The 25,133-nt window shown below is 45.9% G+C and overlaps 1 protein-coding gene across 4 annotated transcripts in view; it reads right to left on the bottom strand.

The window, feature by feature from the left end:
• Positions 1-14,037, bottom strand: part of SAE1 (SUMO1 activating enzyme subunit 1) — a 62,267-nt gene extending 48,230 nt beyond the window's left edge. For 2 of the 4 annotated variants that reach the window (XM_061388778.1, XM_061388781.1), the window contains exons 1-2: positions 13,830-14,033; positions 768-879 (exon numbers count right to left, since the gene is read on the bottom strand). In XM_061388778.1, coding sequence (XP_061244762.1) covers positions 768-879; positions 13,830-13,927 — 210 coding nt within the window. In that variant the 5' untranslated portion in view covers positions 13,928-14,033. Of the gene's footprint in view, positions 1-767; positions 880-13,829 lie in introns of all 4 variants that reach the window. The other 2 variants (XM_061388780.1, XM_061388779.1) reach the window with 2 other exon arrangements.
• Positions 14,038-25,133: the final 11,096 nt, after the last annotated feature.

The raw sequence follows: 25,133 nt of genomic DNA, 5'->3' as shown, positions 1-25,133 counted from the left end.
CTCCCCCGTCCCTGGGATTCTCCAGGCAAGAACACTGGAGTGGGTTGCCATTTCCTTCTCCAATGCATGAAAGTGAAAAGTCAAAGTGAAGTCGCTCAGTCGTGTCTGACTCTTAGCGACCCATGGACTGTAGCCTACCAGGCTCCTCCGTCCATGGGATTTTCCAGGCAAGAGTACTGGAGTGGGGTGTCATTGCCTTCTCCATTACCCTCTCTGCTACTGCTGCCGCCAAGTCACTTCAGTCGTGTCCGACTCTGTGCGACCCCATAGATGGCAGCCCACCAGGCTCCCCCGTCCCTGGGATTCTCCAGGCAAGAACACTGGAGTGGGTTACCATTTCCTTCTCCAATGCATGAAAGTGAAAAGTGAAAGTGAAGTCGCTCAGTCGTGTCCGACTCTCAGCAACCCCATGGTCTGTAGCCCACCAGGCTCCTCTGTCACAAATTCTTCTTCTGGGTGAGGTGTTCCTGCCACTAGGGGGCACTGTGGTGCCAATCACCCTTCAAGGGAGATGGTAACTCCACCTTACAGACAAGCAAGCTCAGTGAGGGGACGGGAGTCTCCACCGGCAGACCATGTAAGATATGGTGGCAGTGAATTCAAATCTGGCGTCGGCACTGTCAGTCTCCACGGCTACAGTGTCATTAACGCCAGCCCTCCTCTTTCACAGCCCCAAAGGGGCAAGCAGGAACACACGCCATCTCCATGTGTTTATACTGAGGGGCGGAGACCGTGAAGGACAGTGATCCCGCGACAGCGCATCTCACCTGCTCGTGATCCAGCATGGTCAGTCCTTTCACTCCAGCCAGGATGAGATTCTTGGCGATTTCAGCCCCAAGTCCCTTCATGCCGACAAGAAGCACCTGGGAGGCCCGAAGCCTACAAGGCAGACATTGTTAACAGGATGAGAGAGAACATTGGAAGTACCGCGAATCACTGAAGAACAAAACAGGACAAAGAGAAGTAACCTTGGTTTTCACTGAATGGACTTAAGCACCAAGACCTCAGATCTTGAAAAAGAGACAGGCTCCACTCTATCCTACAGAGAACAACTCATTCAACAACTGTTTATGGAGCACCTACAATGCCAGGCACCCCTCTAAAGTGTGGAAATACAGCAGTGAAAAAACAGACACAATCCCTGCCCTCTCAGAGCTTGTATTTTGTAGAGACAAAGAGAGACACATAACATGTCCAAAAGTGACGAAAATCAAGCGTGACATGGATCAGTGATGGACGATGCTACTTTTGTCAGCCTGATCGTGAAGGCCATTCCACAGAGGTGCTGAGCAAAAATTAAAATGAAATGAAGGACAAGCACACAGGTAGTATTTGGGAGAAGCACGTGCCAGGTAGAGAAAACAGCCAAGTGCGAGAGCCCTGAAGCAGAGGGGTGCGCGGTATGTTCCAGGAACAGGAAGGCAGAGACAGCGGCTGAAGAGCAGACAGCAAAGGGAAGAATGACGGATGAGGCTGCAGAGAGAAGCAGGGCTCACACCATGAAGGCTCTTACAAAGGCACCGTCAGGACGCTGGACTTTAAACAAGATGGAAAGTCATGGAGTGGGGCCGGGGGGGCGGTTAGAAGAGTGTCCGAGTTGAGAGAGGACGATGGCTTGGACTAGTGTGACAGCAGAAGAGAAGGGGCACTATTTAAGCTATCACACACAAGATGGCATGAGAAGGGGGACATCTGGGGAGTGTTTATACCATTCTAAGTCTGTAGGGTGACAGAAGAGGAAGCTTAAAGTAATCAGAGGCTGGGCTATATCCCAGGAAGTCTGGACTTAACTGTGAGGTCAGCAGAAAGCAGCAGAGGTCCACAATCCCTTATGTGAAATTCCTGAACCAAAAGTGTTTCAGAATCAGAATTTTTCCAATTGGAAACAGGAAATAAAGAGTTTGCATCATGAAAAACCCCATCAGGGTCTTACAGGTCTTAGCACCTTGTAATCAAACCCATTAATATTTCTGCAGCAAATCTATGATTATTCACACTGACAAGGATGAGTAAGAACTAAGAACAGTCACACATAAATTCAGGGTCTGCTGGCCAATGAGTCTGCTCCTAATTTAGGAAATGAGTCCATTCTCATATAGTACCACTATAGGGAGAACATGCAGAAACTCTTTTCCAAAAATGGTTCTAATAATTATGGACACTTGCATGTCATCAGGCTAGAAATCTTGAATGGGAATGAGGGCTGATAAAATCAAGTCCTGCACTGATTCTTGATGCTAGCAGATTTGGGATTTCCTTCAGTGGTATGCTCAAAGGGTAAAATCAGAGGGAGGGAAAGAACTCTGACAATATTTCCCTCAGAGACATATGTCTGGTTCCAGCTTGTTCACTATTGTTCTTCTACACTGCCCTGCCACTGCCAACCACACCCTAGCAGAGAGGAGCCTTTCGTGCGACAAATCCACTTAACCAGAGTAACTGGGCAAAGGACTTATGACATACAAGCAAGATAAATAACAGAGATGCTAGCAATGAGGGGGGTCTCTTATTACAGGTTGACAGCATCACACCAGCAGCGGGAAGGAGGAAAGAGGCTATGCATCTTTCCAGAGGCACTCTGATCCCTCCAGAAACAGCACAGATAATAAACAAGCAATGTTTCCAAAGAGGATATTGTGCACAGATCAACCTTTGACATCAGACAGGCTGAGCAGCCATGCATTCAGCGGTACCTCCCAGGTCTCTGCTGTCACTGTTCTTCATCTCCCTTCACCTGGCCCCGACACTGCTGTGCCTGGAATTCCAGGTTTCATGGTCCCTCTTAGTCTGAGTGATGGTCTTTTCTGGTTTGGCTGCTCCATCACCCCAAGGATATAGCTAGACCAGCCCCGCTTGCTTTTGAGAAATTGATGCCCCCAAACCCACTAACTTCTCAGGCTCTGTTCTCCTTGCCGTTCCTTTGGCAACAGGCAGGGCCCAGCACTAACGCCCTTCAGGGGTGAAGACTTGGGTTTGAATTCTGGCTCTGCCACTTCCTAACTGGTGACCCAGGCAAACTGAGCCATCTCTCTGAACCTCATTCCATTCATCTGTAAAATGGAGACACCCATTCTTACTTTGTATCATTAACTCTCCCCAAAGACCTGGTCAAACGTGTGCAAAACCACCTAATGTAGGCCCAGCCAACTACCAGATGCTGAATAAAAGTTACCTGAACATCTCTTCAATCTCCACTGCCTTAATTACAAAAGGGCTCAGTGATCGATTTGATTCTGATTAAAAAAAAAAAAATCTGACAGAGAAACAAAATTTAAGCTGACGTTTAAATCCATTCAGTCTTGGCTCTCTCCCATTTCCGCCACCTTATCTTCCACTACTACCAGCTTCCTCCCAACATGCCTTCAGTTCCCCACCTGCAGACTTTAAATCGAAGCACTGCACCCGGCTGACACGCGCACCCTGTCTTCCTCCCTCGGCCTCGCCTAGCCTCTCCTGCAGACTTCAAATCCCAACTCAGACACCATTTCCTCAAGAAGTCCTTATCACAACCGACTCAGTGTTCTCTCTGAAGTCTTCAAGCGCCTGCTCCATATAAACACCTCTGACAGAAATCCCATGGAGCCCACGGCCTCTCCAGGATCCCTCCATCCTACAGAGCTCCTCGGACTCTGACTGCTCAGGAGGTTTTTTTATTCAACTGCCAACAACACCGAATATCACGGTATGTTTTTAATCCTTAACCATTCTAGGGCCCTGAGAGGACTGCTTATTTCTGGCTCAATTAGATGAAAAGCACTTAAAATAGTACCTGGCACGTAGTCAGCACTTAAAGAATGTCCGCTCTCATTACTCACTCTAAGGCAGGAATTGCCTTCTGGGAATCAAGCCTACAGAAATACTGAGGTGGGCCAAAACCAGGCACACTGATGTTCGCGGCAGCATGGGCCACCACTCCACAGCCACCACCCTACCCTGGCCTCCGTTTCTCACCTGTAAAACCGCAACACCCTGATACCCAGCCTCCCTGCTCCCATCCCTGCCCTCTGCAAGCCGCTGTCCCCATCTCAGGAAGAGAGAGCTCCGACACCAGATCATGCCACTCTCCTGCTCAGTCCCTTCAACGGTTCCCAGGCCAGCTTGGTACCGTCAGCCTTGCCATCTCATCCTACTCTCGCCCTTGGTAATCGCCTACAGCCCGGCTGGCCATCCTTGATCCTAGAAAGCGCCGCCACGTCGGCTCCCGCTGCTGGATTCTGGCATTAGCTGTTCTCTCTGCTTCTTCCCCTACCTCAAACATGACCTATTCTTCAGGTCTCAGCTCAACTGTTTCCATCTTAAGAGAGGTCCACACTGGCCACCTCATCCAAAATAGGTCCACATCTGGAGTTATGCTATTTGTTCATGTGTTCATTGCTCATTCCTCCATTAGAGTGTAAGCGAGCTTCAGAAACCACAGTATCTCTAGCGTCTATGACTGTGCTTGGAAATATATGACACTGTTAATCCAGTAGCTGTTACAGATACAGCAAAAGAAATCCCAGCAGAATTACATAAACCTGGTAGATAGCAAAAAAATAAAAAAACAACAACAAAGAATAGTTAACAGTCAGTGAACACTCACACTACCACCCACCTCTGTTGTAAACTCTTCACTTGTATAATGCCATTTAACCCCCATGAGGATCTCATGAGCTGGTGCCTTGCTATCCCTACTCTGGAGCTGAGAAAACAGGGACTAAGAAGTGAACTAGCTTACACAGTGGTTACACAGCTAAAAGTAACTGACAGAACCAGCAGCAGAGAAGGGCAACAACAAGGCGGAGTGACTGGGATGGTGGGCTCAGAGGCCACGGCGCCCTGGTGTGCACCTGCTAGGAAAATCAACGTGAAAGTCATTCAGTCACGTCCAGCTCTTTGCGAGCCCATGGACTGTAGCCCGCCAGGCTCCTCTATCCATGGAATTCTCCAGGCCAGAATACTGGAGTGGGTAGCCATTCCCTTTTCCAGAGGATCTTCCCAACCCAGGGATTGAACCCAAGTCTCCCACATTGCAGGCGGATGCAGGTGGATTCTCTACCATCTGAGCCACCACGGAGGCCCAAGAATACTGGAGTGGATAGCCTATTCCTTCTCCAGAGGATCTTCTCAACCCAGGAATTGAACTGGGGTCTCCCGCATTGCAGGTGGATTTACCAGCTGAGCTACCAGGGGAGCCCGTGAGGCAGTCATAAAACAGAATGAAATACCAGTAGTTGACACTTAGGAAACAGTTACTGAGGGACTTCCTTGGCAGTTCAGTGCTTAAGAATCCACACTTCCAATGCAGGGGGGCATGCATGGGTTTGCCCTGGTCAGAGAACTAAGATCCCACATGCCTCGCCACGGCACAGCCAAAAAAAACACCCGAAAAACACAATGTTTGAATGCCAAGCCATGTTCTAAGCAACTTATGTGTATTAACTCTGCAAGGTTGGTAGTATTATTGAAGGAGGAAACAGAACAGGCTCCATCTTGAAAGCAGGACTCCATCTTGGCCCGGACTGTGGACTTTGAACTATATGCCCAGTATCTATGGAAATGACATACCAACTGGAAAACCAGACCCCCGGGATGGAAGAGCCCCAGGGCCTGTATCTAGACTCTCCGTCTCCTAAAAGAATACCCTAATTATCTGCGCAACCAAATAGAATCATAAATTCTATTATGCTTATTGGAGTATGACCACAGGACTATTGATAATTATCTTCTGTTACCTACCCAGGCTTAAGGCATATGAATCACGGGTTAACTTTGATTGTATCTTTCTTTTCCTTTGTTCAGACTAGTTTCAGGGAATTTGGGGGGTGGCTTTGGGCATGTACACTTAGGGTATATAAGGTTTTCACTAAAACTGGTCGGGGTCCTTGGCTAAGAGGAGACTCTGCCTTGGGCCCACCGGAGTAATAAACTCCACTCCACTATCTGCATTGTCCTTCTGAGTGAGTTTGTTTCCCAGAACGCGAGGCTACATTATTAGTCTCATTTTACAGATAAAGGAAGCTGAGAGTGTCAGACAAAATAATGCAGCCCTGCTCTCGCCACGTCCATGCCCCTAATTCCTGGGGTCCATGAATAAATTACTTCAGGACAAAAGGAATTTTGCTGATGTGATCAAATTAAGCATTTGGGGGAGGGGCAGGGGTAATTATCCTGGATTTTCCAGGTGGGTCCAAATAATCACAAGGGTCCTTTAGAGAGGGAGACAGAAGGGTCAGAGGTGGCGAAGTGATGACAAAAGCAAGGGCTTTGCTCAGAGAAGAGAGGCTTGAAGATGCTTTGGAGATGAAGGAAGGGGCCACAAGTCAAGGAATGCAGGTGGCTTCTAGACATTAGAAAAATCAAGTAAACAAATTCTTCCCAGAGCCTCCAGAGAGCACAGCCCTGCCTTGACTTTCATTTAGCCAGGGAAACAGATTCCAAACTTCTGACCTCCAGAATTTGGGCTGCTGTAGGCCACTAAATTTGTGGTAATCGTTACAGCTGCCAAAAGGAAACTAACCCATTGAGGCACGGAGTTCTTAGGGACCTTGCTGAAGATAAAACAGCTACCCAACAGGCATTATTTTGTCTGCCACTCTCAGCTTCCTTTATCTGTAAAATGAGCCTAATACTACCAACCTTGCAGAGTTAATATATATATTAAGTTGCTTAGAACAGTGCTTGGCATTCAAAAACTGTGTTTTTTGGGTGGTTTTTTTGGCCATGCCGCAGCATGGGATGTGGGATCTTAGCAAAGCAGATATCAACTTGCACAATACTGCTCCAGAGTCTGCTCATCAAGTTACATGCCTCTCAGGATTTAGGCTCCATACTTCCAAAAGATGCGGGTTCAATTCCTGCTCTGAGGGCTAAGATTCCATATGACTGGGGGCCAAAAAACCAAAACATAAAAGAGCAACAATATTGTAAGAAATTCAATAAAGACTTTAAAAACGGTCCACATAAGAAAATCTTTGGAAAAAATAAAGTTATATGCCTCTCTATAGCAAATAAATGTAAAGTCACATTATGACATATTGTGTACAGTCTATCAGTAACAATAATAGTAATTACTATCCACAGAGGGCTCACAGGGTACAGGCACTGAGCTAGATATGTACATACAGTGCCTCACTGAAACCTTGATTATGGTTCACCATTTTCCTCTCTCAGAAAGCACACACACGCTAAATGTTGCATATAGTTTCTCTCCCTAAAAGGCAAGGTGGCTCCACGGGCCCCAGCATGGGCCATTATGTTTCCATAGGAAAGGATTCATGCCTATCCTGAGAAAGGAAAAAAACCGAGGTTCAGCAAAGATGTCCAAGCTCTCACAGCTAACAGGTGTCCAGCACTGGGGATCCAAATTCAGTTTTAACCAGGATCTGTGCTCTTCTTTCCCTCTTTCAACATCTCCCCCATGCTGCCTTGCATGTTGTTGCTCAGTCGTGTCTGACTCTTTGCGACCCCACGGACTGCAGCATGCCAGGCTTCCCTGTCCTCCACCATCTCCCGGAGCTTGCTCACACTTGTGTCCACTGAGTCGGCAATGCCACCCAACCAACTGGTCCTCTGTCATCCTCCTCTCCTTCTGCCCTCAATCTTTCCCAGGATCAGGGTCTTTTTCAATGAGGATAAAGTAGGTTCTACATAAGCATTTGTGGATTCACTTCCCTCTAACTTCTGGTATAGAAATACCTTTTAAATTTCTGGGAAGGAAGGAACCAATCTTTATACCATAATCTAAATTCACAAAACATACTGCAAAGTAAGTCAAGCCAATGAACTTCACTCATGATTAAAAATTCTGAGACTACCAAATTCACATTCAAACCACATTTATTGAGAGTCTAATGCAAAAATCTTGTATAGGACTATTTCTAGTAGGGCAAACACAAAGTCCCCAAGGACAGGCAGAGCTTTAGCATATCTGAGGAACAGAGGGGTTCAAGGACCGTTAGCTTGAATGGAGCAAGCCAGGGAGACGCAGGCAAGGACAGACAGGCAGGGCAAGAAGGGCACCAGATTTAAAAGATCTGAGCACTCAGAAAATCACCGGGAAGGCTTTGAGAAGGAATGTTAAGATGTTTGTTTGTTTGTTTTTCATTTAAATCAGTTTGGCTACTAAGTGCAGGATGGATTATAAGGAGTCAAGAGTGGAACGGGGAGACCAAGGAGGAACTGTAGAGGTGATCTGAGATGATGGGTATAATGAAAAAAGGCAGGTGAGATAAACCTTGAAGCAGAGATCTGAGGACTTCCCAGCAGACTGGACGAAGACAGAAAGGACAGAGATCAATAAAGAGCTCCTAGGTTTCTGGTCAGTGCAACCAGATAAATGATGGGACCACTTGGCAGATTTGACCATTTCCTGCTTCTAAAAATACTTCTCTTTTTCAATTAACAGTACAGTTGTTGTTGTTTAGTTGCTAAGTCATATACAACTCTCTGTGACCCCATGCCAGGCTCCTCTGTCCATGGGACTTCCAGGCAAGAATACTGGAGTGGGTTGCCACGCCCTCCTCCAGGGGACCTTCCCGACCCAGCGCTAGAACTCAAGTCTCCTGCATCTCCTGCACTGGCAGGTGGATTCTTACTGCTGAGACACCAGGCAAGACACACAGTACAGAACTTGTCATTTAAATCTATGATCCCGCTCAATCCAACTGCCTATTCATTATACTTACATCAATGTCTTGTCAGAATCCAAGATACAACTTAAGACTGTTCCCCACCTCAATCTGCTTGGGCAAACCTGCTCCTCCCACAGTCTAGCTTGTCCTTCTGGAGTTTCCTGGCATCCACAGACACCTGCTGTATCTTATTTATTACAACCCATTTCCTACTTAGTTCCTTGTCTTTTGTGGCTATAATTTATATTTGTCAAATAATGGTATTTGTGCATGGACCCTATTCATGCTTCATCTCATTTCTCTTTTTTTCCTGCACTGTACAGCATGTAGGATCTTAGTTCCCCAACCAGGGACTGAACCCAGGTCCTTCACAGTCAAAGCCAGGAGTCCTAACCACTGGCCCGCCAGGAAAGTCCCATCTTCTCAAAAATCTTATAACGTAGATTGTTATTTTCATTTGATACGTGAGAAAACTGAAGCACAGAGAAGTTATGAAATGTATCCAAGGTTAGATAACTAAGAAGTTCTGGATTCAAACTCAACTATTAACCACTACAAAATGGATCCTTATATGAAACCATTAGGACTGGCCTCCAGTACAAGCTCAGTCACTTTCATGACAACTAGGTGCCCATGGATCCAACTGAAGTGCTGTCTCAACAGCAGCTGTGTAGGATAATGAGTGTTTCCAAACAGCGAAGTTTTGGGGAGTCCCAATCCTGTAAGGTTAAAACTCAACGTTGAGTCCTTAAAGATTTAGTCACACTCACCCCTCCTTTGTGCACACATGGGACCTAAGGCCAAGGAACTGTGTGACGCACCCAAGGCCAGAGAGCCAGTGAGCAGAGCCGGGAACTGAACCCAGATTTCTGGACTTCCCAGGTCTTTGCAGTGTACAACCGTTCCATCCACTCAACAAAGCACTGGGAATTTCACAGTGACCAGTCAAAACCCACATCTCAATTATCGGACATTTCAAAGCACCTACCCTCACAGAGCTTATCTTCTATTTCTCTCTTCCCAGGCACCTTTCTTCCTCACTCTGAAACAGGGGATAAATGGGCCTCTGGCACAAACGCAATGCAAAACTACTGAAGCACATGGTCTGAGAACGACCAGGGCTGCCAGCTTCAACACTCTCCTTTATGTTACTTTAATTGAAAGAATGAGCCCCCTCAGGGTGGCAAATGAGCTATCATGGAAACAGGCAGTGAACCTGAAGTTAGCAGCTTAGATAGAAGTCCCACTTCTATTTACTTGGTGCGTGACCTTGGGAGAGCTGGCTCCCTTCCCTGAACCTCAACCACAACATGGGCTGGGGACACACCAAGAGCTACAAACTCACATGCTTTGGGCCGGGCAGTTCCATCAGTGATTGAAGCAGAGCTGACAGAGACGATGGCCACATAAGCTCTCTGTAAGACAGGCAGCCTCCACTTCGATCCAACCGATATAGGGATAGATGCTGACCTTACTGTTTGTCTGACCTTAACTACTTTTCAAGACATAAATCAGAAACTGTGACATCCCCTTATGTGGGGAGCATGGAGAGTAGTTGGGAGACAGAGACATTTTCCCAACTTCTCATTAAAAAATTCCAACATACAGAAAAATAGAAAGCAGAGTTAATATTCTGCCCTGTTGGCTTCACCCATGTGCTGACGAGGCAGCACTTCACACCTTTAGCTTGCAGCTCCAAAAATATGATGTTCTCCTTCATAACCACACTACTATCACATCTAGAAAATAATTCCCCAAATCGTCTAACAGGACTAAATACTCAAATTTCCCTATTGCCTAAAAGATATTTTTTATAGAAGTTTTCTTTTTGAACCAGGATCCAATTAGGATCACACCTTGCATTGGGCTCCACCACTTTACTCTCTTAATTGAGAACAGTCCCACTGCTTGCTTTTCCCATGACACTGACTTCTGGAAGAGAACCAGGGCAGCTGTCTTGTAAAATGTTCCACATGCTGGACATCTCATCATTACCTCAATAGTGTCCTTTAACCTGTTCCCCTGTTCTCTAAAAACATGATTAGGGTAAAAGATATTTGGTAGGAAAACATCAAAGATGATGCATTGAGGTTCTTATATCACCACATCAGAAAATACATTATTACATATTTCTAAGTGAGGTCGATTTTATTCTTTCCATGCTCAAATTGTCCCAAATTTGGCCAATTCTTTTAGAATTTTTAATGCTGGCAACTAATTTCAAAAAAATTAAAACACTGTATGAGAGAGACACCCGTTTTTAACCTCCAGACTGTATGAGTTCCCCTGAAGGCCATTTTTATTATAATTTCTCTCCCTTACAGTTCTCTGACAACTCTGGTCCAACATGACAGAGTCAGAGGCAAACCTGTAGCCAGAATGCAGTTGTCGATTCCCAGGCTGCTTTCTATTTCACCAAGTTGCTCCAGTCTCCGAAGCTCTCCTACCCCACCTGGAGTTCCCTTAGAGACGAATCAGTTTGCTTTGTGGTGCTTCCTTCCTTTCTGAACAGAGGAGGAAACCACTGCCTTCCTTCTCCAAAGAGCTGCTATGAGACTCAAGAGCATTTTATCAACTCTGTAAGACTGTCTACAAATCTATAGCTCTCAAACGATAGGTAACCCCTTCCTTCCCCCAGGACCCTCAGCCAACCCTTTACAGGTTCTCCACTGAGCTCAGTACATCTCCATTTCCTCAGAATAACTCCAACCTCCCAAGAATTCCTTACCCTGACTCTGATTTGCCCCTTAGGTCTTCTCTCCCTCAAGAGCCCCCATCCATCCTTTATTGCTCCTCAGATAAATCACTGGTTCCTAAGCCTCTGACAGCTCCCTTTAATCCTCACCGACACTACACCACTTCAAATAAGACCTACCTGCTGCTCCTAAACCCTTGGATCAACCCTTCCAGAACATCTAGGATTCGCGTCCCAATTCTTTAGGACCTCCTAACGCTTCAATCCTTCAATCAGGAGACCCTAAGTTCAATCCACCCCACCTATGTCTTCAGGCCCATTCTCATTATTTAATTACCAATCGTCTATTTCAGGTGCCTCCAACCCTCGGACCACTGCTTACTAATACCTCATGATGTACCTTCCTCCACAATCAGAGAAGATTCCAGAATGAGCCTGAAGTAACCCCCACCTCACCCCCCCCACACACACACTCACCCAAAAATTCTACAAGCTCTCACCCCTCAAACTAAATTCTCGTGACCTGCCTGCCTCCCCGATCCTTCAATCAAGTAATTCTCCACTTTGTACTCCCTCACATCACATAATCACTCCCCATCACCCAGACCTCATCACTGAACTCAACCACTTTCATATTGCTACTTATATGTCTAGTAAACAGTTAAAACCTAAGTCCAAAAGTGAACTCCCGATTCTTCACACCACACCTCCAATTTCCCCACCTCACTCAGTAAAGGCACTTTCATCTTTCCACTTGCTTAGGCCCAAAACCTTGGAGGCATCCTTGAGTTCTGTGTTTCACACCCCACACACTGAATCCTTCAGCAAAGCCTGTTCTCTCTACCTTCAAATTGTAAGAATCTAATTTGACCCCTTCTCTAGAGTTCCAAGCCGTCACTACTTCCGTCTCAAGAGGATTATTGCAGCTACTTCTTAAACAGAATCCTTCTTCCCACTTCTGCACACTCGAACAGAGAAGACTGATCCTTTTTGAACACAAAGCAGATCGTGTTACTCCTCTGCTCAAAACTCTCCAACAGGTTCCTCAGCACTTAGTATTAAAAAGCTTCCCCTGGTTTGGTTCCAGCCACTTCTGTTGCTCTGTTTTGCCAAGCATGCCCTGGCCTCCAGGATTTTGCTGTTATCTAGGCTTGGAAGGTCCTTCGAGATGACCACACGGCTCTTTGGCTCCTTCCTTGCATAGAGAACCGAGGCTCAGTGTTACCTCTCAGATAACTCCCCTGGCCACCCTATCAAAGCAGCTCTCCCACTAACACAACACTGTAAAGCAACTATACTCCAGTAAAACAAACAAACAAAAAAAAACACAACAGGGTTTCCCTGGTGGCTCAATGGTGGAGAACCTGTCTACCAATGAAGGATTCGATCCCTGATCCGGGGAAGATTCTACATGCCACGGAGCGACTGAGCCTGTGTGCCACAACTAAGCCCTGGCTCTAGAGCCCAGGAGACACAACTACTGAAGCCTGAGAACCCTAGAGCCCCCGCTCTGCAACAAAAGTCGCCACAATGAGAAGCCCACAGAGCAAGAAGACCCAGCACAGCCAAAAATAAATAAAATTTTAAAATAGCTCTTCCACCTCACCATCCTCTGTTGACCCTCTTTTCCTGCTTTATTTTTTCTCCCTGGCTCTTGCATTGCCCAATATTTTGCTATTTCTTTAGGTTTACTGCGTTCCCCACAAGAATGTAGTCTCCATCGTTCATTGACACCCGCTCAGTGCCTACAACGGTGTCTGTGGTAGGTGCTCAATAAATATCTGATCAAATCCATCACCTCTTTGAAAGACTTCATCCCCTCCGAAAATTACTCGCCCAAGACGAAGGCATGCCCAATCCTGTCCTCTCTGGAGGCATCCCCAGATCTACACATAAGCAGCCTCTTCGGGTACCTCCAGCGCCCCGAGACCCTCCGAGCCTCTTGGGATGCCCATTTGAAATAAAGTGCTCCAAAATTCCTCAAAAAAAAAAAAAAAGAAAAAAAAAGAAAAAAGTCCTCATTCTTTCAGACTGGCCCACCACTTAGAGGCCACAAGAATGAATACAAGTTCGCATCTGTTTGGCTCGCCAGTCTCCCCCAGCGTCCAGCCGAGACGAGATTCCTGCTACCTATGAATGAATCAACTATGCCCCCCCACTTCACCGTTTCCAGGCATTCCTCCCCTCTCCTAGTCCGTAAGCCCGCAACCCCGATCCAAACCCCACCACTACTCCCTTCGGGCGTCGAGTCCCTGAACCTCCCCTTCGAGAGGCCGCCAACCCCTCGGAACGACCCTCCCACCACCTGGGACGTCCCTGCTTCCCAAAGCTTCTGAGGAAGCAGACCAAATCTACCCCCTCCAGTCCTCTCAGGAGGGCGCCCACGCCTGACACGATTCCCGCCTGCTCTTTTCAAATGAAACCGTCCGGCTCCCCGAAGGCCGCCAACGCCTCAGGCCAGACGCCCCCTGCAGATCCTCAATCACCCTCCCCCCGCCTCCACAAGCCGCACCAGCCCTGACCGTTTCTGGGCCTCCAACCCCCAAAGACGGATCTGCCGGTCATACTGCGCCGCCTCCTCCTCGCTGATACCGCCGCCCGCCTCCTCCTTCTCCACCATGGCGCCGGCTCTAGCTGCCTGAGCTCTGGTCCCGCTCCCGGCAACCGCCAGCCGGCCCCACACGCCGCCAACCGCCGCCGGCCGCGCGCCCGGGAGGCGTCTGCGCCTGCGCCACGAACTGCGCCTGCGCAGTACCGCCTCCAGGCGCCCCACCCCCACCCCGCCCCGTCCCTGGAGTCGAAACCACGTGGACCTCCTTAGCCGCCAAGGCGGGCGGGACACAGCCAGTCATGTGACGGAGTCTGTGGCCAATCCTGGCCAAAAATCCCCGCGGCTTCTAGCCCCACGGGGCTACCCAGCTGGTCGTTTGTAAAGCAAAGGAAAGTGAAGTTGCTCAATCATGTCGGACTCTCTGCGACTCCACGGACCGTAGCATACCAGGCTCCTCCGTCCCTGGGATTTTACAGGCAAGGGTACAGCAGTGGGATGCCATTTCCTTCTCCAGAGGATCTTCCCGACCCAGGGATCGAACCCGGGTCTCCCACATTGCAGGCAGACGCTTTACCGTCTGAGCCACCAGGGAAGCCAGGTGGTCATTTGTCGTCGCTTAGTCGTGTCTGACTCTTTGTGACCCCATGGAATGTAGCCTACCGGGCTTCTCTGTCCATGGGATTTTCCAGACGAGAGTACTGGAGTGGGTTGCCATTTTAATTCAGCAAATATAATGAAATCGGCTGAATCCTGGCAACGCGGGAGTTGTGAAATAGAGTGGCGAGTAAAATAGACAAAGCCCTGCCCTTATGGAGCTTACATTACACTGAAGAGAGCCCTAAGGGGGGAAGAGGGAGGGGAAGTCAGGCCCTCAGTAAATGTTTTGGAGAAAAGTAAAACAGGATATGGGACTAGAGGGTGACAGGAGCGGCCAGAGGAGGTCTCTCAGAAAAGGTGACATTGAGTAGAGAGCTGAAGGACCTGCAATAACAAGCTATGTAGATGGAGTATTTCTTTGGGGTGGTGGGGCCAGCAGGTGCAAAAGCCCTGAAGCTGGCACATGTGACATATTTGAGGAGCTATGGAGAGGGGAGGGCAGATGGAGCAGAGTGAGAGGGTGGCAAATGGCACAAGATTAAATCATAAAATGAAGCAGGTGGGAAATCACTAGGACTTTTTTTGTTGTTTAGTCACCAAGTTGTGGGGCTTCCCTCCGAGCTCAGTCAGTAAAGAATCTGCCTGCAATGCTGGAGACCAGGGTTCGATTCCTGGGTTGGGAAGATCCCCTGGAAAAGGAAATGGCAACCCACTCCAGTATTCTTGCCTAGAGAATTCCATGGACAGAGAAGCCTGGTAGGTTACAGTCCATGGGGTTGCAAGAGTGGGACACGACTTAGCAACTAAACCACCGCCACCGCTAAGTTGTGTCTGACTCTTTGCAACCCCAAGGAATGTAGCCTACTAGTCTCCTCTGTCTGTGGAATTTTCCAGTCAAGAATGCTGAAGTGGGTTGCCATTTCCTTCTCCAGGGGATCTTCCCAACCCAAGGATTGAACCTATGTCTCATGCATTGGCAGGCGGATTCTTTAGCACTGAGCCACCTGGAAAGCCCCGTGCAGGATGTTATAGGCTAGTAATAGCTAATGTGTACTTAGGCAAAGTGCCTTTTTATGGCTCAGTCTACAAATATTTATTAATAAACTGTCAACCACCAATCTTTGTGCTAGGGATAGAACAGTGAAAAGGAAAAAACAGTATCTGCCCTCTCATGGAGCTTAAATGGGCTTTACATGGATTATTTCTCTAACCCTTGGAAGAGTAGATATATCCTTTAGTATTCCCATTTCATAGCTGAGGAGTATGAGATCCAGCAAAGTTAAGTATTAGTGGCCCAAACAAAGTCTTAATATCTTAGAAGTAGTGAAGCTAGGATTCAAACCCAGGCCCACATGCTTCCTCAGGAAGTTACACTTCTGGTGGTACATTAAGCTCTTACTATGTCCTCTGACCTAGTGGTAAAGAACCTGCCTGCCAATGCAGGAGACATAGGAGACATGGGATCAATCCCTGGGTCGGAAAAATCCCTTGGAGGAGGGCATGGCAACCCACTCCAGTATTATTGCCTGGAGAATCCCATGGACAAAGGAGCCTGGCGGGGCTACTGTCCACTAGGTCTCAAAAGAGTCAGACAACTGAAGCAACCTTAGCACATAGTCACATGCACGCACATGTTCTATGACCTTGCCCAGTGAGGTGCATTCTCTATGAACCTCAGAGATAGATATTTCTTCCCCTTTTGCAATATGACTCTGGCATTCAGAAAAGGGTAGCAATACCTACTGTGTTGGTTATGGTTATGGAACAAATTATATAAACATTTAAGGACTTACAACAACAATAGATATTTGTTATCTCTTAGAGTTTCTGTGAATCAGGAATTCAGGAGCAGTTTGGCGGGGTAGTTCTGGCTCAAGGTTTTTCATAGGGACGAAGTCAGATGGCAGCTGGGGCTACAACTTTCTGATGGCTTGGGGTGCGGGGAGATCTCCTTCCAAAATGACTCATAGTTTTGGCTGGTGAGTTGATGTTGGCTGATGGCTGGGGACCTCAATTCCTCTCCCTCTGGGACTATCCACCAGCCTGCTAAGAGTGTCTTCATGACATACGGACTGGCATACCCCAGAGCAAGTGATCCTCAGAGCCGCTTTGAAAGTCACGCGTTCTCACCAGTATGCTATTGGCCACGTACTGGCCAGCTCTGTTCATTGCGGGAGGGGATTATACAAGGGTGTGAATACTAGAGGGCAAAGATCATTTGGGGACCATCCTGGAGGCACGTTACTCCACTGACTACACATCTTGCCCTGTGAAAATACGGTGAACAAAGCAAACACCTGCCCTGTGTGGTGCTGACACTCTAGTAGGGAGGACAGACAGTACTTCATCAAAGGCATTCACTAATGCAACTTCTCAACAACTATTTACCAAATTCCAACTATGTATTCAACTTTGGGCCAGGCCCTGGGGATACAATCATGATAAACTTGGACACATTCCAGGGAACACCAGTGGTTAGGACTCCGCGCTTGCTGTCTGGGGAACTAAGATCCCACAAGCCTTGTGGTACGGCAAAAAAATTTAAAAATTTAGGGCTTCCCTGGTGTCTCCGTTGTAAAAAATCCACCTGCCAATGCAGGGGACACGGGTTCGAGCCTTGATCTGGGAAGATCCCATATGCGTCGGAGCGACTAAGCCCGTTCACCACAACTACTGAGCCTGTGCTCTAGAGCCTGAGAGCTGTAACTACTGAAGCCTTTCACCCTAGAGCCGGTGCTCTGCAACAAGAGAAGTCACTGCGATGAGAAGCCCACTCTCTGTAGCTACAGAGTGACCCCGGCTCACTGCAACTAAAGAAAAACCCTCATAGGAACAAAGACCCAGCACAGCCAAAAACAATTAAATATATTTTTTAATAAAAAAGAAAAAAAGAAATAGAACTTTGAGAAAGAGAAAAGAAGAGGGAGATATGACAGTATCTGACTTAACGTAGGAGTCAGGAAAAAATATTTTGAGAGTGTAAACTTTCAGCTGATATTTGCAGTCGATAAAGATTGAAACTACCAAACCAGCGAAAGAACCCCAAGTTGAGAGCATGGCTTCCCCTGCCAAGACCCAGAGTCTGAGTTAATTCTCTTTGTCTGACTCCTTGAGAGTCTCTCCTTGGCCCTCACCACCGCCTCTCCCTCCCAGACTTTCTGTGGGAGGGATAAAAACATGTCCTCAACTCCTTTGATATTCTTCATTTGTATTGGGAGGGAGGGAAGGAATCTAGATCTCCTGTCCTTGAATCTGTGTTCTACGGCTGCTTGATTAATAATATATGATTGGAGTGAATGCTAGGCCAATGTTTGGGTCCAGCCCTTGAGAAATGGGCAGCATTCCTTCGAAAAAGCAAAACTTTGAATTATCATAGGACCCAGCAATTTCCATTTGCAAATATCTCAAACAGATATTTGTATGCTGATCATTATGACAATTATTCACAAAAGCCAAATGTGAAACAACCCAATCCACCCATCAAGTGATGAGTGGATAAACAAAATGTGGTAAAACAATACAATGAAAACATATTCACCCGTAAAAAGGATGAAGCACTGATACAGGCCATAACTTGGATGACCCTTGAGGATATTATGTTAAGTGAAAGAACTCAGGTACAAAAGGTGATGAAAGAAGAACTAGGCAGTGGTGGTGGTTGTGTGACACTTACTGTACTTAATTACATTGAATTGTACATTTGAAAATGATTTAAAAATAAAAAATTAGTAAAATGTTTAAAAATTAATAATGTAATATACCCAAAGAGACTGAATTGTACACTTTTTTTTAAAAAAAATTATGTATTTGGCTGCATCAAGTCTTAGCTATGGCATTGGGGATCTAGTTCCCTGATCAGGGATTGAACTCTGGCCTCTTGCATTGGGAGTGCAGAATCTCAGCCACTGGACCACCAGGGAAGTCGCCGAATTGTACACTTTAAATAAGTGAATTGCATAGTGTGTGAATATCTCAGTGAAGCTGTTTTTTAAAAAGGAAGAGGTCAACTTCCTCTATCTGTTTCTTGGGACGCTTGTTCTTAACCCCAGCTTCCACGCTAGTAGAAGCCAAAACAGCCTATGAAGAAGTCGTACATGGAAAGGGACAAAAGCTTCTGACCCTCGGCCAGGCTGACAGCTCCAACCAACAACCAGCACCATCTTTCTGGCCATGTGAGTGCGCCATCTTGAAAGGAGATCCTCTGGCAGAAAATCACCCCAGAGGGAGCAGAGAGAAGCTATTCTTGCCAAGCTCTACCCAAAGTACTGAGCTGTAAGTACTGTGAATTCCCTGGCTGTCCAGTGGTTAAGACTCGGCAGCTTGCAGTACCGGGTAATGAGTTCAATTCCTGGTCCAGGAACTAAGAACCAGAAAGCCCTTTGGTACAAGTTTGCTGACACTTGCTACAGAGCTTTAGAAAACCTGAATATTCTCCCCACTCAATTCTCTCCCTTCTCACACTCTCCCTTATTGCCCAACCCCAGCTTCCTTTCTCTTTCTAACTCTAGTTCTTTTTCTCTGCTGAAAGTGGTATAAAAATAAATAGAAACTTTGAGAAGTGCTGTCAAGGGAAAGAAGCAGCAGCTACAATAGTGTCTGATTTAGTGTAGGAGTCAGGAAAGAGTATTCTGAGAATGCAAACTCACTCTCCATCTTTCTGAATTTAGTCTCTCTGATGTGTTCATTCATTTACATTTCCCTGGGGACATCTTCAATGCCTGCTTCCCTGGTGCCTCAGATGGTTAAAGAATCTACCTACAGTGTTGGAGACCCAGGTTTGATTGCGGGGTGGGGAAGATGCCCTGGAGAAGGGCATGGCAACCCACTCCAGTATTCTTGCCTGGAGAATCCCATGGACAGAGGAGCCTGGAGGGCTACGGTCCATGGGGCTGCAAAGAGTAGGACACGACTGAGAGACTAACACTAAGCCACTAACTCCTCAGTGCCCAGCCCCATGCTAGGCAATAGATAACCTGTAGGGGGAGTGTTTTGTACTGTGGGCTTAGGGAACGTCTCTTAGAGGAAGTGATAACCAAGTAGACAGGAGACAAAGGAAGAGAAGTCAGGCAACTAAGCCATGGTGACCCCAGGGGACAAAGCATCAATCGAGAGGCAAAATAATGTTTTGTTTTATTTTTAACTGAGGTATAATTGACATGGGAGAAGGCAATGGCACCCCACTCCAGTACTGTTGCCCGGAAAATCCCATGGATGGAGGAGCCTGGTAGGCTGCAATCCATGGGGTCGCTAAGAGTCGGACACGACTGAGCGACTTCATTTTCACTTTCCACTTTCACACATTGGAGAAGGAAATGGCAACCCACTCCAGTGTTCTTGCCTGGAGAATCCCAGGGACGGAGAAGCCTGGTAGGCTGCAGTCCATGGGGTCGCACAGAGTCGGACACGACTGAAGCGACTTAGCAGTAGTAGTATAATTGACATACAACATTGGATTAAAGTGTATACTTTTTTTTTAAAGCCTGGAAATCTATTTGTTAATTGTAATATGTGATCATTGTGTGTGCTTAGTCGCTAGTACAGGGATTGAACCCAGGAGAACTCCACATCACAGGCGGAGACTCTAAGACTGAGTATATTCCACTGTGAGCATATACCACATTTTGCTTATCCATTCATCCATCAATAGACATTTGGTTTGTTTCTACTGTTTCGACTATAGTGAATAATGCAGCTGTGAACACTGGCATACAAATATCTCTTTGAGACACAGTTTTCATTTCTCTTGGGTAGATACCCATGGGGCAATTTGCTTTTTAGCAACACCTCATCAAAACAGCTGCCCAAACTGTGACAGAGTAACTTAAAGGGGGAGGAGAGCAGTTATTCAATACATCAGGCTCCTGGGTTTAAGGATTACATAATTACCTCCACCCAGGTGATTGCTCACCATTCACCAAGGCAGTGGTTCTCAATCCCACCTGTACATTAGGACTGTCTGGAGACCTTTTTAGCGAAGACAGTGCCCAAACCCCACTTCAGAGACGGCTTAATTGGTTCAGGGTGGAGCTGAGACCTTGGGATTTTTACCAAATGCTCCCCAGATGATTCTAAAAGGCAGTCAGTGTGGAGAATTGTGGAACAAAGGTCTGTGTCTTGTTTCATTGTAGTCTGAATTCTTTTCCTCCTCTTCCTGTTAGAACTATGTAACTCTTATGGGGTATTTAAAAGACATGGAGGGGAGGTATGTGTATGGCTGAGTCCCTTCACTGTTCACCCAAAGCTATCACAGCATAGTTAATCAGCCATACCCCAATACAAAATGAAGTTTTTTAAAACTTAAATTAAAAAAAAAATAGATAAAGGACATGGGGAAGGGGTGGAATTCCCTGGCCGTCCCGTGGTTAGGACTCTGCACTTCCACTGCAGGGGGGCACAAATTCAATCCCTGGCTAGGGAAGATCCCACATGCTTGGTGGTTCAGCCATAAATAAATAAAAGACAACAGATGGAGAGAGAAATTAGGAGTTTGGGGTTAACATATACATGCTACCGAATATAAACTAGATAACTAACAAGGACTCCCTGTATAGTACAGGGAACTATACTCAGTATCTTGTAATAATCTGTAGAAGAAAAGATTCTGAAGAATATGTATGACTGAATCACTTTGCTGTACACCTGAAACTGACACAGCATTGTTAGCCAACTATACTTCAGTTTTAAAAAATGACATCAGATTAAGCTCTGGGTATCTCTCATGGGTCTGTACAGCTTTTAATCACACTCTCTAAGCCATCTGTAGACACAGTTTCTGCTGTTTAGAGTAGAAACTATGACAGTCAAAGGATAAGTGGAGTCCTTAAAACAAATATGTTTTAATAAAAGTATACTATAACAAGGGGCTTCCCAGGGGGCACAGTGGTAAAGAATGCTCTCCTATTTCCAAGTAAGCTCACATTCATAGGTAGTAGGGATTGAGATGTGAACATACCTTCTTGGAGACACAATTTGCCCCGTAACACTTTGTACAGATGTAAATTCATCAGTCTGTATCATGTAACGTATGTACTGTATTATATTATGTGCACGCATGCTCACCTCCTCAATCGTGTCTGACTCTTTGTGACCCCATGGACTGTAGCCCGCCAGGCTTCTCTGTCCCTGGGGTTCTCCAGGCAAGAATACTGGAATGGGTTGCCATTTCCTTCTTCAGGGGATCTTCCCGACCCTCAGTCAAACCTGAGACTCTTGCGTCTCCAGCATCGGCAGACAGATTCTTCACCACAGTGTGTGTGTTAATCCCAAGCTCCTAATTTAGCCCTCCTCTCCATTCCCTTTTGGTAACCATAAATTTGTTTTCTATGTGTGTATCTCTTTTTGTTTTGTAAATTAGTTCATTTGTATCACTTTTTACATACACATAAACTATTTATTTCAGATTCTTTTCCCTTACAGGTTATTACAAAATGATGAGCATAGGTCTTCTGCTATATGGTAAATCCTTGTCGGTTATCTGGCCATGACATTATAATTGTTTAATTTGGATAATGTATACATGACTTTCACGTTATTCTTCCCTCTATTTTTGTGTATCTTTGAATTTTTCCAAAATAAAACTGTGGGTTTTTTCTTTTTTAAAACCTTGTTTTAAGTTCTAAATTCAAAGCTATTGCACTCTGCTGTGTTACTATTTTCCAATCAAAGGGGAAAATACCAAAGACAGGATCAAATAACCTCTGTGGGGAAAATGCCAAAGACAGGATCAAATAACCTCTGCGCAGGAAAGACGTTTAGAAGTCATGGAATGACTGGGCAGCAAAGGGCTATATCAAGTATCTTTTGGATAAGCCTTTGGAAATAAACACTTTTGCTGAGTTGCCTTGTGTTATTAAAGTGAACAAAGAATCCGTCTGCAATGCGGGAGACCTGGGTTCGGTCCCTGGGTAGGGAAGATCCCCTGGAGGAGGGCATGGCAACCCACTCCAGTATCCTTGCCTGGAGAATCCCATGGACAGAAGAGCCTGGCGGGCTACAGTCCATGGGGTCGCAAAGAGTCGGACAGGACTGTGACTAAACTCACACACACACGGCTTATAGGAAAATAAAGGAATCAAACTCTTTTTTAAAATTTCTTGATTTTTGGTGACACCATGTCTTCATTGCCCCATGCAGACTTTCTCCAATTGAGGTCAGCAAGATCTCTTATCCTCTGTACCACCAGGAGAGTCTAAGTGAAACTTTTCTGAGTTGCAAAAACAGACCTAGAGCTTTGAATGATTTGTTAATATATTGATCTTGAAATTGACCTTAAAGATCCAGGGCATGTACTTATTTGCATTGGGTTAGGGAGTGTCCTGAGTGAAATTCATCTGAAATTCATATAACATAAAATATTTTGGACTGCCAAGGAATACCCAAATTAACCATTTTAAAGAGACCAATTTGGTGTGGGAGGGATAAATTGAAGGTTTGGGACTGAACATATATACACCACTATATTTAAAATAGAGAATCAACAAAGATCTATTATGTAGCACAAGGAATTCTGCTTAATACTCTGTAATAACCTAATTGGAAAAAGAATTTGAAAAAAAATTAAAATGTATATGTATAACTGAATATGACCAACCTAGATAGCATATTAAAAAGCAGAGACATTACTTTGCCAACAAAGGTCTGTCTAGTCAAGGCTATGGTTTCTCCAGTGGTCATGTATGGATGTGAGAGTTGGACTGTGAAGAAGGCTGAGCACCGAAGAATTGATGCTTTTAACTGTGGTGTTGGAGAAGACTCTTGAGAGTCCCTTGGACTGCAAGGAGATCCAACCAGTCCATTCTGAAGGAGATCAGCCCTGGGATTTCTTTGGAAGGAATGATGCTAAAGCTGAAACTCCAATACTTTGGCCACCTCATGCGAAGAGTTGACTCACTGGAAAAGACTCTGATGCTGGGAGGGATGGGGGCAGGAGGAGAAGGGGACGACAGAGGATGAGATGGCTGGATGGCATCACTGACTCGATGGATGTGAGTATGGGTGAACTCTGGGAGTTGGTGATGGACAGGGAGGCCTGGCGTGCTGCGATTCATGGGGTCGCAAAGAGTCGGACATGACTGAGCAACTGAACTGAACTGAACTGATAACTGAATAACTTTGTTGTGTATCTGAAACCAACACAACATTGTAAATTAGCTATAGTTTAATCTAAAATACAAATTAAAAAAATTAAGTGACCAATTCAGTGACATTTAGTACAGCCACCACTGGAAACCACCACTTCTATTGAATTCCAAAACACTTCTCTTATTCCAAAAGTATTGGTATGCGTTTATCTCCAAGAGTCTACCATGACTTTGCTATGTACAAAATTGCTAAAGAACTGGAAAAGTTCAGCATGACAGCTTAATATAACTTAGCATAAACAGTTTTTCCCATTATCCACAAACTAATGTTGCAGAATATTCTATCATCCCCACCTCTACCTTCTAAATCTGGTAACAGCCCCCTTCATTATTGTGATGCCTCAAAAGTCCACAAAAATTTCCAAAATGTCCCGAATGGAGCAATACTGTCACCTTGAGAACCAATTGACAAGCACAAATAATTTCCCTCCATAATTTCCAAAATGTCCTCTAGGGGGCGACATCATCTCCTTCAGTTCAGGTCAGTCTCTCAGTCGTGTAGGACTCTTGCGACCCCATGGACTGCAGCCAGGCTTCCCTGTCCATCACCAACTCCCGGAGTTTACTCAAAGTCATGTCCATTGTGTCCCATCTCATTCTCTGTTGTCCCCTTCTCCTCCCGTTTTCAATCTTTCCAAGCATCAGTGTCTTTTCCAATGAGTCGGTTCTTCGCATCAGGTGGCCAAAGTACCGGAGTTTCAGCTTCATCATCAGTCCTTCTAATTATTATTCAGGACTGATTTCCTTTAGGATTGACTGGTTGGATCTCCTTGCAGTCCAAGGGACTCTCTAGAGTCTTCTCCAACACCACAATTCAAAAGCATCAATTCTTTGGCACTCAGCTTTCTTTATAGTCCGACCCTCACATCCATACATGACTACTAGAAAAACCATAGCCTTGACTAGATGGACCTTTGTTGGTAAAGTAATGTCTCTGCTTTTTAGTATGCTGTCTCGGTTGGTCATAGCTTGGTCCAAGGAGCAAGTTTGGAGCCCAAGAAAATAAAGTCTGTTACTGTTTCCACTGTTTCCTCATCTATTTGCCATGAAGTGATGGCAACCGGATGCCATGATCTTAGTTTTCTGAATGTTGAGTTTTAAGCCAATTTTTTCAGTCTCGTCTTTCACTTTCATCAAGAGGCTCTTTAATTCTTCTTCACTTTCTGCCATAAGGGCATACAGGCCCCTCCCTACCCGAAGGCAGAGAGGCAGGCTTGGACAGCCAGAGCTGGAAGGCAAGGGGCTGCTACAATCTCAGCCCCAGAGCGGGCATCATCTCCTTAAGAACTAGTTAGACACAGGTTCACTTCATAAAATGAACTTCTTTACCTCCAGCCTTCCCAATAAATCCAAGATCGGATTAGCAAGAAAGAATGTGGGAATAATGATTGGGTTGGCAGTCAGTAGGATCCAATACACCATAATGTCTCTCTTTGACCAATGGTCTCCTTTGTTCCCCAGGGTTTCCAGAAGTTGAAGCTGGAATTGCATCCACACTCTGTGATGTCTCCTCTCTACAGGACTGCTCACCCGTGGCA

The sequence above is a fragment of the Bos javanicus genome, chromosome 18, assembly GCF_032452875.1.
Source record: "Bos javanicus breed banteng chromosome 18, ARS-OSU_banteng_1.0, whole genome shotgun sequence".
Taxonomy (NCBI): Eukaryota; Metazoa; Chordata; class Mammalia; order Artiodactyla; family Bovidae; genus Bos; species Bos javanicus.
The sequence above is the reverse complement of the archived record's forward strand: the minus strand, read 5'-3'. Positions and strand labels throughout refer to the sequence as shown.